This window comes from Monopterus albus, unplaced genomic scaffold (genome assembly GCF_001952655.1).
Source record: "Monopterus albus unplaced genomic scaffold, M_albus_1.0 scaffold1.1, whole genome shotgun sequence".
Classification (NCBI taxonomy): domain Eukaryota; kingdom Metazoa; phylum Chordata; class Actinopteri; order Synbranchiformes; family Synbranchidae; genus Monopterus; species Monopterus albus.
Window position 1 is genome coordinate 318,272 of NW_018127881.1, and position 16,891 is coordinate 335,162.

General features: G+C 38.6%; 2 protein-coding genes across 4 annotated transcripts in view; both read right to left on the reverse strand.

The window, feature by feature from the left end:
- Positions 1-8,758, reverse strand: part of pparg (peroxisome proliferator-activated receptor gamma) — a 42,941-nt gene extending 34,183 nt beyond the window's left edge. Inside the window, exons 1-3 of the mRNA XM_020609689.1 lie at positions 7,981-8,758; positions 2,888-3,136; positions 2,427-2,667 (exon numbers count right to left, since the gene is read on the reverse strand). Coding sequence (XP_020465345.1) covers positions 2,427-2,478 — 52 coding nt within the window. The 5' untranslated portion in view covers positions 2,479-2,667; positions 2,888-3,136; positions 7,981-8,758. The remainder of the gene's footprint in view (positions 1-2,426; positions 2,668-2,887; positions 3,137-7,980) is intronic.
- Positions 8,759-10,232: 1,474 nt separating this feature from the next.
- Positions 10,233-16,891, reverse strand: part of syn2b (synapsin IIb) — a 78,577-nt gene continuing 71,918 nt past the window's right edge. For all 3 annotated transcript variants that reach the window (XM_020605350.1, XM_020605209.1, XM_020605273.1), the window contains exons 12-14: positions 16,706-16,772; positions 12,628-13,363; positions 10,233-12,241 (exon numbers count right to left, since the gene is read on the reverse strand). In XM_020605350.1, coding sequence (XP_020461006.1) covers positions 12,088-12,241; positions 12,628-13,363; positions 16,706-16,772 — 957 coding nt within the window. In that variant the 3' untranslated portion in view covers positions 10,233-12,087. The remainder of the gene's footprint in view (positions 12,242-12,627; positions 13,364-16,705; positions 16,773-16,891) is intronic.

The window sequence follows — 16,891 nt, forward strand, 5'->3', positions numbered from 1 at the left end:
TACAAATCAAATAAAAAAAAAAAAGAAGAAACAATTCTGGAGCCCAAAATGCTGCTGTAAATAGATAGTAAATTGTGAAACAGTTGGCCTTGAAATTAATAATTACACTTAATTAAAAAAAAACAAATTGATGACATTAAGGCTAAAATGCATCAAAGTGTTCTCAGTGTCATCTAATGAATCTAAATCAATGTTAAACTTTTTGAAAACATTCACAATAAACAATAAGAAAAGCTGAGTTATAGTAAACAAACCAGGATGTTGGCAGTGTACAGGCAACAGCGGTTAACTGTGGGCTGAAGAGGAGCGTGTCACTCTCTTTCTATCTCTGTATTCAGACAGATACAATGTAAAGTTGAACATCGACCTTGCTTTCGTGCAGGGATTAGGTGTAGCACCTACAAAGACTTACACTACATAACTAACTGTTACTTCCGGCATTTTAAACCAACACAGATTTCCAAAAAAACAAAGCAAATACTGGTGTGGAGGCTTTTAAAAAACCTTACCTCCGTCTTTACTAAAACCAGGCTTTGCATGTAAGCAATTTATGTTGTCTAAAGAATGTTAAACATGACTTTCAAGCCATGTGAGGGACAACATAAACATGGCATGGTATCTTGAGACACACCTTTCATTTATGACAACTGAGCAAAGTTCTAACTTATCTTATTCATTTACAAACGCATGCACACACCGACATATATATACACACCTCTCTTCAAGAATTATTTAACTAGATAAGCAACAATTCATTCACTTTATCAACACAACAGTCAGACTTTAAGCAGCTCAAGTAGAGATGATTGTTTTACCAATAATAGGTGTTATATTAAAACTGATTTAAGTTTCCTGTGATTTTAATCAGATAATATAATCCATTTATATAACAGATACAACCGTTGATAAAAGTGCCAAACCTGAAACAGTTATCAAGAAAAACTGATGCTTGAAACACACTACACGTATTCACATACGTATATGCCATTGCCAGACTGCCATATCATTATGAAATAAATTGTTTTTATTGCATTAAATTGTGAAAAGCATATTCTGATATTAATTGAGATGAGCACTGTTAATCAGGGCAATGACCTTTCATAACTTCTCCAAAATACAGATTATTTCTTAACCACAAACTTACCATAACTTCTCCTACTTTAGAATAGCCATGTCACAACGCTGATGTCATTCTAACCTTTAATGAACTTAAAAACTATTATATCATTCTGATAAATTTATTAGTAATATTCCTATGGGACTCTCTGTAACAAAGTAAGTGTTAAACTCTTTAGTGGAAGTGGAAGGAACAAACTGTTGATTTGCTGTCTGTGACTTTCTCCCATTTTCCGTCATTTATTTTCAATCAAACAATCTGATTGAACTTTCAAGGTAAGAGAACATCTGTTGCAGAGCAGCTGTTGATTTTCTACCAACTAATTTAAGACAACAACATGACAGCACACAGATGGTTTGGCATCTTTTAGCTTATTTACTACCTACAACTATTTTCCATTAGCTGTAGGCTGACTTCATATCTTCCATACAGCAAGTGGTTTTAGTGATGTCAATACACAGTTATATTTTCAATAAAAAAGTAAACTTTCAATATTTATTATTGTAATAAATGATAATGCTAATAATAATGTCGTGCCATCTGCACTTTCTGCTGCTTTACTGCAACAACATAAAGTCTGAGTAAAATAAAAGCAGACATAATGGTAGGGAATATAAGTGTCAAGCAAAATTAAAAGTTCTATCAGATATATTTTTTAAATAGCACAGTGAAATGAATGTGAATTCATGGCTGCCTGAAAGGAGGCAAAACACTTTCAGTGATAAGTAAGCAGACCAAACTCATGCAAAAACTGCATTGCTCATGCCAAAAAAAATCTTTATTTCCCTATTACACCTATAACTGTATCAAACTGTATTAAATATGTAAAAACCTTAAGTTTATAGTAACCAAATAATCCTCTGTAAATCTTCCCTGATTGCCCACTGTTGTCAGATTACATGAAGATTATAGTTGCCCACTGTTATTTTGAACAACTAAACTTTCCGCTGGAAGTGACAGATTGAGCCTTATACAACAAATCGATAAGCCCTTGTCTCAAGTGCGATTATTATATCATAATAAACCAATATTAGGCCTTTTAACAGCTGACACTGCAAACATTAGTAAGAAGTCAGGGTTGGCCCGTGAGCTTGTGTCCACATAACCGCTGAGTCACAACCGAGATTTTCCAAAGACACAAAGCTACATGGATGTTGTGAAATATCTACAAGTTCTTCATGACAGAAGTCAGTGACATAGAAGAAGAATTTACAGACTATATAGAAAAGCTTGTTTCACAAAACAAAGCTGTCCCTCTGTTGGAGTTATTCATGAAAGTTGCTCATCATTAGGGTAGACGGGTACTCACCTGAGAAGCTGTAACCACTTTGATGGTTAAAATCACTGCCTGGTGTTTGCATGTCAAACTCTCACTCACACTGTGGCCCGCAGACACACTATGGACCAACACCTGACTGTGTGCCAGTTGTTAGCCCTTTGACCGCACCCCCCCGCCCCTCACCATCACCGCCCGCCATCTGTAGGGTACTGGCAGTACGTCACGAGAAATGTCCACCTTAACAAGTTATTACATCCGGCAGTCAGGACTCCTTAAAACAAGAGTAAGATCCGACGAACACAGTTAGTTTGAGCTTTTCCACTTATGCTTCTCAACAATTTAATATCAGACGCAGATTTTGTAATGCGTTGAATTCTGTAAAAGCAGCCCGGATCTTGACGGATTTAAATAACACTTTAAGGTGGTTTTCAGGGAGTTACCATTCAGCACACAGCGCCAGCACACTGTGAACGGAGCGGAAGGTGACTGACCTGATCAGTGTGTTGAAGCAGAGCAGACAGAGTCCACTTGTAGTTTCTTTTCTGGAGCTGAATCGTCTTCTGGTCTAGCGAAAGCTTTGCGTCAGCCTCGGAAACCGTGGCGTCTCGTCGCTTTCACCGGAGCGTTGTGTCAAAGTGGTCAGCTCTGTTTGCTGCGGAGGTTTCTGGTCATGCTGCTGCTGTGGTCGGTGTTTGCCTGCCTCTCTCTCCTCCCTCCTCTCAAAGCAACTACCCGGGATCCTGAGGACACAGGCAGAGGCATCAAATTACCATTTACAACTATGATTTAGCAACTTCATTTGAATTGTGTTTTAACGATTTTATCAATCGTTTGCGCTGCGTGGGAGAGACAGGTAATAGTTTGTTTATTGATGAACTATAAATTTTGGTTTAAAACAAAAAGATGGACTTAAGCTTCATGTACATTTTTGAAAATGTGCTTAATGCTGTTTGTTTTCTTACCGAGAGTGTTAAGATAGTTAACTAAGTTAGCTAACACAGCTAACTAACAGTAAGATAAATTAGCAAGTTGAGACGCTTGATATCTCTCATTTTATTAAGGTGCACAAGCAGTTCATTGGGTTAGCTTAGCATAAAGACTGTAAACGGGTAGGAACAGCATGCTTTGTTCAAAAATTATCAAATCCACCTACCTGAATATCTAAGATAATGTTAATTAACCAAAGCCAAGTTAAATGTTCGTGGTTGTGGTGTTATGCGCCAATCTGGAGCGGTAGCCAGCCGAGGCAGTAGAGAGTATAGCTCCCCGCCATGAAATAATCCCTCCATAAATGTAACTTTTACACTTTATTTGGCTACCTGTACAGATCAAACCAACGAGATATAACATGTTTAGTGAACATAAGATGCGCTGGTAGTCAGACTTAGTTACTTGGGTACAAAGCCAAAATAGCAGTTTTTCATATCTGCAGTCTTTGTGCTAAGCTAGTTTCATATTTTGGCCACAGTACAGACTGAAGGGAGGGTGACATTAGCCACCCACAATGAAAAACACATCCTGCATTTAAAAACATACTCACGTAGTACAGAATTAAGTGTCCTTATGCAAAATGCCTCATGTCTTATTATTATATATTGTTGTTGTATTAATATTGATACATTAGTTAATATGTAAGCACTGCTGTCTACTGCTGTAATTGGTCAAGGAAATCTTAATTTTTAACTTATTTTCTATGGTTAGTTTCAGCCTGACACTGTTTCATTTTAGGCAACCAGCAGGTTAACTAAAGCTGTTAAATAAAAGTAGTGTAATAAGATACATTTTATTTTCAAACACAGTAGAATTATAATGTGGCATTAAATGAAAATATGCTACAATCTCAGTACTGTAGTTTAATACACTACTTGAACGTCCACCACTGTCAGCCCTCAGGAAATGAGTGTATTTCTCACAATGTTGAACTTTTGCTCTAAAACATAGACAGATTACCTGTCAATGATTAACAGCTTGTGTTGTTGGCTGACTGATAGGGTTACCCCCTCTTAGTAAATTATTGGATTAATAACGACTAATGAGATAATATTTCCAGTATCAATCATCACGTGTTTTTCTTATAATGTGTGTGCATTCAACTGCTGCAAGACATAGTGATAATATTTGATAGATTCTCTAGTTAAATGAAATAGTCAGGGAAATTTCTAGGAAATATATAGGAAAATAATAAATTGAAGGAGAAAGAGATTCCTCTTACTTATAATCTACTGAAACTGATCTTACTATCAGGTGCAAAAATTGGACACTAGCCATTTTCCTTTGCACTGCAACTGTATAGACTTTGTTGTAGAGTTGAGGACCTTTGGCTAACCCCAGCATAAACCTCACACGTTTGCTTTTTAACCCAAAACCAAACACTGAAATCTTTGGCTTCCTGACATCTTTTTCAACCCGCTTATCTTGCAATCTGAAGATATCAGATGTTGTACTGTATTGTTGTAAATTAGCCAGATCTGTAGCCCAGATTTACAAATTAACATATGCAGCATTCAACCTACTCATCTGATACTTGAGATGTAACTGTGTTCAGTAAAAACAGAAACTACAAAGATGTTTAAACTGAAATGTGTCATCACATAAGCACCGCTGGCAAAATGTTCTTCTGATTAGATGGTTAGATTAGGTTTTAAACTTCTGGTAGCACAGAGACGCACGCAGCAGGCAACAGAGAAGCCTGGTGAAGAAATATTCCCACAAACAAAAAGTTCAGTCCGTGACAAAATAATGTTGCCATATTCTGTCTTGACAAAATAAACCAGACTCTGACCTTGTGTTGGTTCCAGTGATGATGCTCCCAAATGACACTTGGTGGTTGGTCATATGGGTGGAAGGGCTTAATTTCACTTCAGGTTAAATCTTTATATGTCGTAATTTGCATCCTTTGTTTTGCAGGAAGTTATTTTAGGAAGAGCATATCATAATAGTTAATTCACTACAGGGACCTCTGTCATTAAATGTCATGTAGGCTAATGGTCATATTATGTTTTGTGGTCTGTTATTAGCAGTGAATGTGTAACTTAAAAAAAAGTAACCTTTATTTTGCCAGGGTTAGTCTCTTTGAGGTTCAAGACCTCTTTTCCAAGGGAGCCCTGGTAAGCTCACCATACTGATTGCAACAGATATTAATTAATGTATTTTGAATGAATCGTTAATATTTTCTGAATAATTTAAACGATTGAATGATCATTGATTACAAAATTTCGAACACAGACGCCCCCTTTTGACTGTCAGTATTTCTTGAAGAAACCTTAAGTTGAAAATAGTTTAATAAAAATATCCTCAGAACTCCAATACCGTAGACCACATAGTTCAGACACGATAGAAAACAAATGGCTCTGATTATGCTGCAGAACTCGTTATAAAAACAAAACAAAAAGTGTGAAGAGTTACTTGATGTTGTTTCATCTCAAAAATCAAGGTATTGTTAAACTGTAGCTTTTCAACTTGTTTTTAAAGCATTTAAACACAAAAGATATGACAAGGCACGAAAACCTGCTGCACACTGTTCAGCAGCTTGCCTTAAAGTCTTTTGTGATCACTGTTATAAAGGTAATAAAATGTAAGTGTAGTTCAGTCACACCATTATTCATGTGCATTTTGATTTCAGCTGCCTTTGAGCTATCATAACTGGATACTGTGAACTAAGACAGCTGGCACACTTTGCTTATTTACAGACGTACACGCATTCTCTCGCTGGCTCTCACATGTACAGTATAATGGTCCTCCCCACGCAGAATATCTTTGTGTTGAACTTAAAAAAAAAAAAAAAGACGCCCTTGAGAGTTTTGCTGTCACAAACAGAACGAAGCAATAACTTTTCACTGTTTACACAGTGGAGTCCCAGCGGACTAGAGCTGTGGTATCTGAAAATATTCATCATCAAAATGCTCATGTGTTTATAAGACTCTCCTACACCGTCATGATAATGATTCTTATAACCTTGGACTGACATGTTTTTAGACCTTGTAGGGGACCAAGGTGTTTGAATGATGATAAAAATGAAACCTTTGAAACCACCATGAGCAGCGGTGCTCTACACAAGGGCCAGAATGTCTTGATGTTTCTTCCATCCTCAAATATATTGGATGGTAGAGGAGCTAAATCTGGACATTATGCTGTTTCACAACTATTACGATTGGTCCTTTCTCCTTGTGCCCATGCTCCCTCACTCTCAGACCGGCTCCAGCAGGTTGGGATGAGCACCAAGAGAAACAGAGTTTGTTTGGCTAGTATAGGCTTGCTTTGGTGCGTGCATTAACCGCCCACGTTCATGTCCCAATGAGCAGTGTGATGGAGACTTTCCCACAGATCTCCACTGACTGCTCGTCCCATGGACCAAGAACCAAAAGCAGACTGTGTTTCCTCTGTCTCTGTTGGACATACAGTGTACAAAGTGGGCCTTTGAGTGTGTCAGTACAGTATATGTGTTTCGCATCATCTGTAATGACAGAAATTGTTTATCAGCTTTACAGTTAAAAGAATGCTTTGTTAAAAAATCCTTTAAACCTTTAAAAATTGCTATTACTCTAAACTATTTTGTTTCCTGTGTAACTTTGTCACACTTTTTTTTTTCTACACATGCATTGTTTGCCTGTCTACACAACAAAAGAACATCCTGCTTCACATATTGAGTGGTGTGGTTCATGCTAAAGCCGTAACACTGTTAACACCACATAATGGAAGGGCCATTTATCTCCCCATGCTTTACAGAAATGTGACAAAAGCATGACACTAAAGGCATGACATGAATGAATTTGATAATCAAAATATGAGGACAGAAAATAAAACAGAAAACGTTGGGAGGGTGTTATAGACAATACTTCGTCTCTACATGATTGTGTACTGTTAAATGTGTCAACGTGCACAAGGATTTGAGGAGGCTAGTGTACGATGAAGACAATGAAAGAGCTGACACAAAGAAAGTAAAACAAAAATTACTCTACAATCATGATCATCACCATCACCACCTTGTAACTTCACTGTGTCTAGCACATCCTAATATAATGGGACCCATTTTGACATCACTGATGCTGTTCATTTGCATATTTGATGTACTTTGGATTTGGATATGTGAGGTTTTATTCAAATGTTTTACAACAAGACTGAACAAAAAACACCATGAATCTTTATAGATAAGAAAATGCTTGAATTCATTATTATCCAAATCTCTATGGTGCCATCTGCTGGCTAAGCCCAGGTAGTTCAACTGTCTCTTTTCTTAAAAGAGCCAAGACTGTTTTTGAATATTTGACATGGATTCACACCTGCTTGAAAATGCCTTGGCAGGACATTCAACATATATCATGCTTATTCTGCTCAAATCACAACTTGATGGTCTTAGATCCAAATATTTAAATATATGAAATGAGCTCTGAGGTGGTTTGGGATAACAGCTGAGAGCGACAGATAAGTGGAGCAATGAAGGGTTATTCTCGCATGTTTTTGTGGTTGCGCTAAGCTTTGTTAGATATTACAAGGATAGTAGGAGAGGCCCTTTGCAGTCAAATGGGGAGAGTGTACACCAATCTCTGATGTCATGGATGAATTCATAGTTGCATGGATGTTGAACCTGTTGCATCATCTGGAGGAAACAGGGCTTGTTCAGGCATCATCTGTCTGCTGAGGTGTCCCTGAGCACAAACACAGAATAATAAATACTGTCATTGATTTTTGTTTTGTAGAGGGAGGCAGGCCAAAAGAAGAATTCCACATTTGGCTCAGTAAACCATTACATTATACTGTGGTCAGCTAAAAGATCTAATGACTTCATGTACAGTATATATTTTCTGTAAAGTTTTAGTTTGTTCTTTATTGAGAAATTTTGCTGAATCAGCCCTGTTTTTAAACACAGTTTCCATTATATAGCTCAAAACCACTAGTTCGTCATCTCAGGGGTGTATAGTCTATACAGCACATCATCCTCTGTCTTTAGACCTGCAGTTTAGATAATTAAAAACACATAAAATTTGTGGGAAAAGGGTGAAAAGAATGTCTGGGTGCCTCTTATGCTGCTGTCTTGGCCAGGGTACCATTGAAAAAGAGGTTTGAGACCTCAGTGGCTTTAAGCAAACAAGCATGCAAATAAAATAAAAGCTGTGAGGGCGTCCATCACAGGACATCCTCCATGTACCACAACCAGAAGTACTGATGTTGAGACTGATACTATATGCAAATGATTTCTGTCAGTAATGAGCCATTTGCAACGATCACATAGGTGTAAGCTAATCTAGTGTAAATACAGCTGCAGATATAATTTCAGCACACAGGGAATAATGGAATACTGATATTTATACTGTTCATTAGATGTCTATGAAGATTGAAGTTTAAATATTGAAGCAAAAACTCAGAGGGTAATTAGCTCTGTTACAAAACAGAGGATAAGGCTGATCATTTTCTATATTAACAGCATTTTTAACACTCCCCATAAAGAGACTAAAACCAACAGTGAACTGCCTCTACTCATGATTAATGTCTGTCAGTCCTGGATTAGTTTAATAGCCTGTGCCGTAGACCTCTGTGGTTGTTTAAAAACAATTAAAACCATCAGGTTTGCACACCACTGCACTGGGTGACACGTTCCCTTATTATGAAATACCAGACCCTGTAAGAATGCCCAGAGACCTCGTGCGTGGGCCCTTGACTCTTGCTTATGGCCGTTTGGGGACTTTGAGGCAACATTTTAAAAAAATTTCAGGGTTTGGTGTTTTGTAATGAGAAAACGTCAACCAGTGCAGCAGTGTGTTTCCGTGATGTGTTTTCAATTGTTTTCAAACAGCAGTGGAGGTCTATGGCACAAGCGACTAAGCTAGTCCAGGACTGACAGATTGGACAGACAATCATTGTGAGTAGATGCTATTCATAGTTTTAGTGTCTGTATGGGGATGTTGAAAATAGTGGGTAATATAGACAATGACTGGCCTCATCCTGTAAGACCAAATCTGGTGATCTTACAGTCATTTTCCTTCACTGGCCAATGTAGAGCAGACTGGCTCTAATCGAGGCAGTTTGAAAAGCTCTGTCATGTTGAGCGTCATAAAGCCCACTGGATGTGCTTCTGTGTTACTGAATATTTTTTCCTGATCACTTCATGACACCTAGAGAATTTTTTCCTGATCACTTCATGACACTTAGCGATCTCTACTGGGCTAGGACTGACATCTGTGGAGAAGCAGTTATAGTCCTTACCTATGGAACACTGTGCAGGGGCAGCTGTAGCCATCACTTGTAATCAGACTTAGCAGTCAGATCATTTAAATGGTCATAGTTGAAGCAGCAGAGGTCAAGATAACACTGGTTCCTAAATTTGTTCTAATGCAAGTTAATAGCATCTTTGTTTAAACTTTCCCTGGCAAACACGGGTTGTAACACAGGTTTTCTATTAAGATGTTGTGGTTTTTAAGCCTAACCAGTCAGCATGATGAAGGTTATTTTCGCAAACTTGTCCATACAATTTCTCCACAGCCACGGGGGGACGTCTGTGGGTCGTCCATTAATCACAGGGTTGACAGGTTTATCCCCAGCTCCTCCTGTCCACATGCTGAAGTGCCCCTGGGTGAGAAGCTGACGGTGTCAGGCTGGCATGATGCATGGTAGCTTGCTGCCATCTGTGTATGTTCATGAATGGCTGAATGAGATGCAAATTGTATAGCACTTTGAATCAAAGTGCTATGTGCTGTAAATGTAGCCATTTACAACTGTTATCTCATGCTGAGCATTAAGTACCTCTAATGACAACTGATATTTATAGGTGCAATCAGAGCAGCGCTTTTTTATCCCCTTTAAAATGTACAGGCATCAGCATGAATCTCACTGAATCAGTGGAACGATGGAACCACACCTTTATTAACTTTAATCTGTACAGAAAAAAAAAACATCAGTCACCAGATCATGCAAAGCAGTATTGCATAACAAATAAAAACACAATACAAAACAATATATACCGGAGCTTCAAAAAATAAGTTAATATATTACAAAAAATAAACTCCTGAGATGACACATACATACGTACAAATACAATATGTTATGATTTACTTGCAACATACTGTAGTAGTATTGATGATGGATAAGCAGACAAGTTGATATGCAGTTTTTAAGTGTTGGAGATTTGTTTGTTTGTTTTGTTTTTTTGTTTTACACATATGGACTCGAAATGCACCAACTCAACTGCAAATGACCAATCAAGGTACTGAGTCCATTCCAGGTTACCTTAAATTTAGTCAACCAGTACAAATGGGATTAATCACAAAACCAATACTTTAATACAGTGACATATTCACCTGCAGCCCAGCCTCTGATTTCAATAAAAAGCAAGCCAGATTGTCGCCAATGAATGAAATCTTAAAGGGAATGTAAGAGAATAAGGTGTTTAACGGCTACACGGGTCCTGTATGTATGACCATATTTATACTTATAATAAGGTGACAGTGCTCAACAGTCATGTTGAGGTGCTATTGCACTGCTGTTTCAATGTCTTTTTATGAGAATAATCAACAAATTACAATACTGTTGATAGATCTACACAGAGGTGAAACAGGAAAATCACCAGTAACAGTGACAGACATGAGTTTCTATTTAAATTGCATTCATTTACTTCTTAGGGCTGATTTCTTCAGTCTGGTGTGGTAAGACCAACCCCAAAACTCCCAAAACTATAACAGCTGCAATCAGTCTGGCCCTCGACAGTTGACAAATTCAAATTGCTGAAGTAAATGAATGAATTCTGAGCTGTAATTGACCCAGGTCTGCACAGCTAACAAACATAGCTGTGAATTGAAAACATGATCACAATAAGGCTACAACACCAAGAGAGAGAGGGGCAACGGAGGGCAAATCTCAACACTGATAGAGCTCTCTTCTGCTCTAAAAGTCACACTGAACCACTTGGAGGAGCCATGCATAACAATTGAACACAGATGAACGTACACATATTTCCAACTCCCTCACACGACAATGAACTTCAAGGTTTGTAGACAAAAAAGGGGCATCAGCGACGAGCCCAGTAGTCAGTGGCCAAGGACCAGAGACAGTACGGCTGAATTTACACAGGAACAATTCCTTGAAGTCTTTTACTCACACACTTTCACGTACTGACCAAAAATCATTTGCTGTGGCATCAAACGTCAAATATCTAATTAATTTTTAACATTTGTATAAATCCAGCCATTGAATGAAAGAGTTATGTCACTGACAAAAGCTAATTGAAAAGTGCTACTGGATCTTTTTTTCTTGTTATTGGCTTATCTCCCTTTATAGTTATATATTTTTAAATACTGTATATACATTCTATTTGTAGTTTTGAACATTATACTTTTCATATACTTCAGAAGTGTGCTCTGGGAAAAATAAACATTTAGTTTGACTATTCTATTCTATTCTTTTCTATTCTATTCTATACAGTATATATGTCAATGTATATCAATGACTTAACTCCTTCAGTCCAGTTGCTCTGGCACAGCATCATTCAATGAACATGTTACCCAGCATGCCTCACTGTTACTCACACAGAGAAGCTGAAAGCAGAGGAGAAGAGGGATGGGGACAGAGGGAATACAGTACAATTAACACACAAAGTTAAATCTCAGACTGCTTCACATTAAATGTCAATCAAGTCATCACTGGCCAAAGGTAAAAGAAGGCCCAGAATCAGTAAGGGTGTGGAAAATGGATCGGGGTGTGTCTAGTCAGAGAAAAGGCTGGCGAAGGACTTTCGGAGGTTGCGAATGGTCTCGGCTTTTGCTTCGTCTTGCCCGTCACCTCCGGAGCTTGAGACCCCGCGGAAGAAAGAGGAGTCACTGAAGGCGTTGAAGGCATTGGTCAGAGACTGGGACTTACTGGGAAAGGGAAGGAGAGGAAAAAGAAAAGGAGGGGCACAAGGGAAGGGAAGGAATTATGGGGAAAAAGATGGAATAATTGAAGGGAAAAGACGGTTAAGTGCATATTAATAGAGTCAGTGAGGGGAACAGGAAACTGTCAGAGGATCATAATGCTGAATACACAATATATAATAATTTCAATAGGTTACCAACTGGATTGTTACATTCTAAATCGATTGGCAAAACAGATATTTTAGTAAGTGGTGGTAATATCTGTGTCATAATGTCATAAAAGTGTGTAATTAATTGATATGCAGCACCACAATAGTTTATTTTGCATTGTACGTGGCCCACTGAAATGCATGTCTGCCTTATCAGCAGTGCGTTTATATCATGGTTCTTACTTCAGCAGAGGATGGGTCTTTTGTTGGGATCCTGGCTGTTCTTCCACAGGGGCCTGGGTCTCGGTGGAGGCTGCAGCTGCTTCTGTTGGGCCAGACTCAGGGTTTGGAGAAGAAGAGGCTGGTTTGGCCTGGGGCTGAGCCTTAGCTGGAGACTGGACATTAGGTGGGGACTGGACCTGTGCTGGGGCGGGGGCTGAGGGAACATCTGAGGCCTGAGCAGGTGCTGGGGCTTCTGCAGTGGCCTGGGGTTTAGGCGAAGCTCTGGGAGGAGGCGGGGTTTGTGGTTTTGGCTGGAGCTGCGGCTTTGAATTCCTGCGGACAGGTGGGATAGGCTTTGCAGGTGGTGTGGGTTTGGGGGGAAGCTCTTTTGGTTTGCCAGGAGCTGGGGATGGGGAGCCCTGAGGCTGGGGCTTGGGCTGCTCCGTGGTGGGAGCTGAGGCTGGAAGGGCGCCTGCTGTGGCTGCAGCTGCTTTAGCTGGGGATGATGGTGAAGCTTTGTCTGGGGTGGGGGTGGAAGCAGAATCGTGAGCTGATTTTGTGACGGATGGGGCTCTCGTCATTGGGGGAGGCCTCGGCACTGGAGGTTTTGTGACTGAGGCAGCCTTCTGGATTGGGCCTGGCTTCTGAGCTGAACCTGGACCAGGTTTCTGGGCCTGGCTGGTCTTTGGTACTGGTTCAGCTGCTCTCTTAGTTGATTCTGATGATGGGTCCATACTCTGTGATTTCACTGGTGCACCTAAAAGATTGAGAGAGCTATATTAAATTATAGTTCCATCCCTATATAACACATAAAGACAAGCAAAAAAAAAAAAAAAAGCAAAGAAGTAACAGAAATAAATAAATAAGCATTATTAGGTTATATACTGTATATAGCACCTGTTGTTTTAGTGCAGCAGTTAGAAAACCAGGCATCAGGAGCACTTCCCAAAGACCACAGCAGAACATGACACAGACAGTGATCTTGAGTGTGGACATGCCCATTCACATTATGGCCTCTCACATTCATAAAACACCCTAACCAACTCATCTGTCAAGAACAAACTAGAGTAAAGCATCCTGTGTTTTAATAGTATAAAGACCAGCAGAGGGCAGCAGATCAACAGTCTAGTGAAGGCATTGTGACTTGCCCATCATGCCAAGTGTTAGCTGCTTTTTTGCCAACTCATATGACCATTAGTACAATGAGAAAATGAGAGGAAGGAGAGGAGCAAGAGATGAGAATGAAGGAAAGTAAACAAACAAAAGAAAGGAACAGGAAGAATATTGGCATCAAACAGCTCAGCGACTCAAAGACAGGCAACAAAGCAACCTATCATGCTGCACAAAATACCGTGATTATACATGCTGAGTAGAAAGTGACCAGGCAGGGATGAGTTTCCAATAGCTGATAATTCACTCTCCTGGATGCAGGATTATGGTTAGTATAAATATATGTAAAGCCTCTTCAAAAGGCTTATTTGAAGACAGCTTGTATATGCATTACTACATGCGTTTAGAATTAGTTTTTTATTAGTAATGGCATTATATACATATTCATACATGATTGAAATGGTATTACAACTATAAAACATTCATGAAAAGTCATCCCAGACATTCTCAGAGTCGTTGCTGTCAGGCAACTACATGTCCACGAGTCTTACGTTTTAGAGTTTGTCATAAAGCATCCCAATAGTCGCTTGCAACTCATGACGCATTAAAACAGAAAAAACCATTTGTACAAACATAATTTGTACTCTAAAGGGTGATACAATCAAAATTTGCTTGGATACAAACAGATTTTAGTTTCCTTATCTGTTTCATAGGTAAATATTTTGGCTGCTTTTACACTTGATCTTCACGTGCGTGACTACTTTATTTGGGGAGCCAGCTAAACTATGCAACTTTGACCTGTTTGTACTAAACAGAATGGCTTTACAGTATGTTAAAAATCAAAAAAGATAAACAATAAAAGACAATATTTGACACCAGATGATATATGAAAAATAAATAACAATAATTCAGTGGTTGGGATCCAAGTAAATAAAGAATATTCATGCAGAAGAAAAGAAAAAAGATGCTTATTTTACTGGAATTTTTTTTAGTGAACATGTAACCAGGTGTTCTATTGTAAATATCTGTTGTGCACTGATTAAAGCCACTCTGTCTTGTCTTGGGTAATATATTACAGATCAGTTAGAGTTATAACTCTCATATATAACTAAAGACAACACCAAGCAGTTATGCAAAAAGGGGGCTCTGTTGCCTGTCAGAGAAAATATATTTGTTCATCATAAATGTATTTGCATCATGAAAATGCATAGAATTTGAAGAAGGATTCGAAAGCCAAGCATTAACTACAGAAACCCAACTGTTAGCTGACCAAAACATACAGTAATTTGCACAAGGATCACAAACAGCAGCACATTTCAGCAATGATCGCTTTCCATTTTAGAATGTATAAAAATAAACAGAACGTTCAGTTATAAATAAGCTCATGTTTGCCACTAGCCAACCATTTTCACAGTGTTAAATTATAATCTTGAAAGGCAGTGTTGTTAACTGTGGTCTGACTTTCACAACAATCTCTTACTATTCCTGCAAAACATAAACCAGCATAAACACAGCACCACATGAAGTACAAATATTTGCCACATCCATGCAAAATGAGGAAACATAATTAACAACTACTGCAACTCCACAAATAAAGGTTTTGTTAATTCAGCATGTTGTACTCTTATGTTACTACATCTTTTAGTAGGCACATTTAATTGTAACACATGAGCCCTGAGCATAAACATCACCACACTAACACAGAAGCTACAGTTGCAATTAAACTGAACATGCTGGCTAAGTAAACCACACTGTACATTTGTTTATCAATTCAAAGGCAAGTCACAAGTTAAAGAGAGACAAGACTCTGGCCTAAACACACAGCAGGGACCTTTTTCTTTCCCTGGACCCAGACTAGTGTAGCAATCGTCACTATCAACACACCACTGTAGCCATGATACCAGTGTAGTAGCTTGCAGTAATGACGATGGACACTTACCTTCAAAGAACAGAAATAAAAATAAAGACAAAATATAAACTGCTCTTGCTCTTAATGGAATACACTTATTCATTTTCTTAGATGAAAGGATCAATACCACTATCTGCCTCATGTCTGTAAAGAAAATATGAACCTACAACCAACAGCTGGAAAGCTTAGCTTAGCTTAGCTTAGCACAAAGATTGGAAAAATGGGGAAACGGCCAGTTTGACTCTACCCAGAGGTAACAAAAGCAGCTTCACAGCACCGTCAAAGCTGATTATTTTAAATGTTTTATCTTGTTTGTTTAATTCATACAAAAACCAAAGTGTAAAACTGACATATTATAGTTTTATATAGGGGTTATTTTGCCAAGCCTGTCACTATAAAGAGGTTGTCAGGCATAACACCCACATACATAACCCTCATGTATGAAACCACAACATGTTGTTTTTATACTTTAGTTTTTGTATGAATTAAACAAACTATATAAAACTGCTGGTTGGCAGATTTTGTTACTTTTGGATACAGTTGGGCTAAGTGTTCCCCTCCATTTCCAGACTTTATGCTAAGCTAACAGCTGCAGGACGTAGCTTCATATTTACTGGACAGATGTGAAAGTGGTATCAATCTTTTCATATGCCTCTTGGCCAGAAAGCAAATATCAATATTCCAGAAAGCTATTCTTTTTTTACATGCAAAATTCCTTGTTTATTGCCCCAAAACACTCCCTAAGCAACATGGTCATAGTACCCTTGATAGAAGTTTAGAATATGGGGTATCTTTGTATTTACAGTATGTTTTTCTTATACTGTGGGTCACAATTCAAAGGATTGAAAGCTACTAACTACTAATATTTGAAAAACATTCCCATTGAGACTTTGATGGCAGTACTTATTCTGACAGAGAAGGCGCTGCATTTATGAAATACTGGACATTTCATTTCAGTAAAATCTCTTAAGATGTCTACGAGTGAACTGCCCCACAACTGATTCAGAGAGTTTTTCCTAGATATGCTTTGGTCCTAGCAGCAGTATTTGTATTACAATGCATCAGCAGTGTTCAGACAACCTTGACTTTGGGAGCGCTGGCCCGAGGTCCTGTTTGGATCTGCCAGTCCTTCCTTAAGGGGAGCACTCTGAGAAAGGGTGGGAGAAAAGAAAAGAATGGAAAACAGAGAGAGAGAGTGGGAAAGAAAGGCAATCCAGAGTGAACAGGTGAAGTATCAGTAGTGAACTCTGAAGGACTACAACAAAT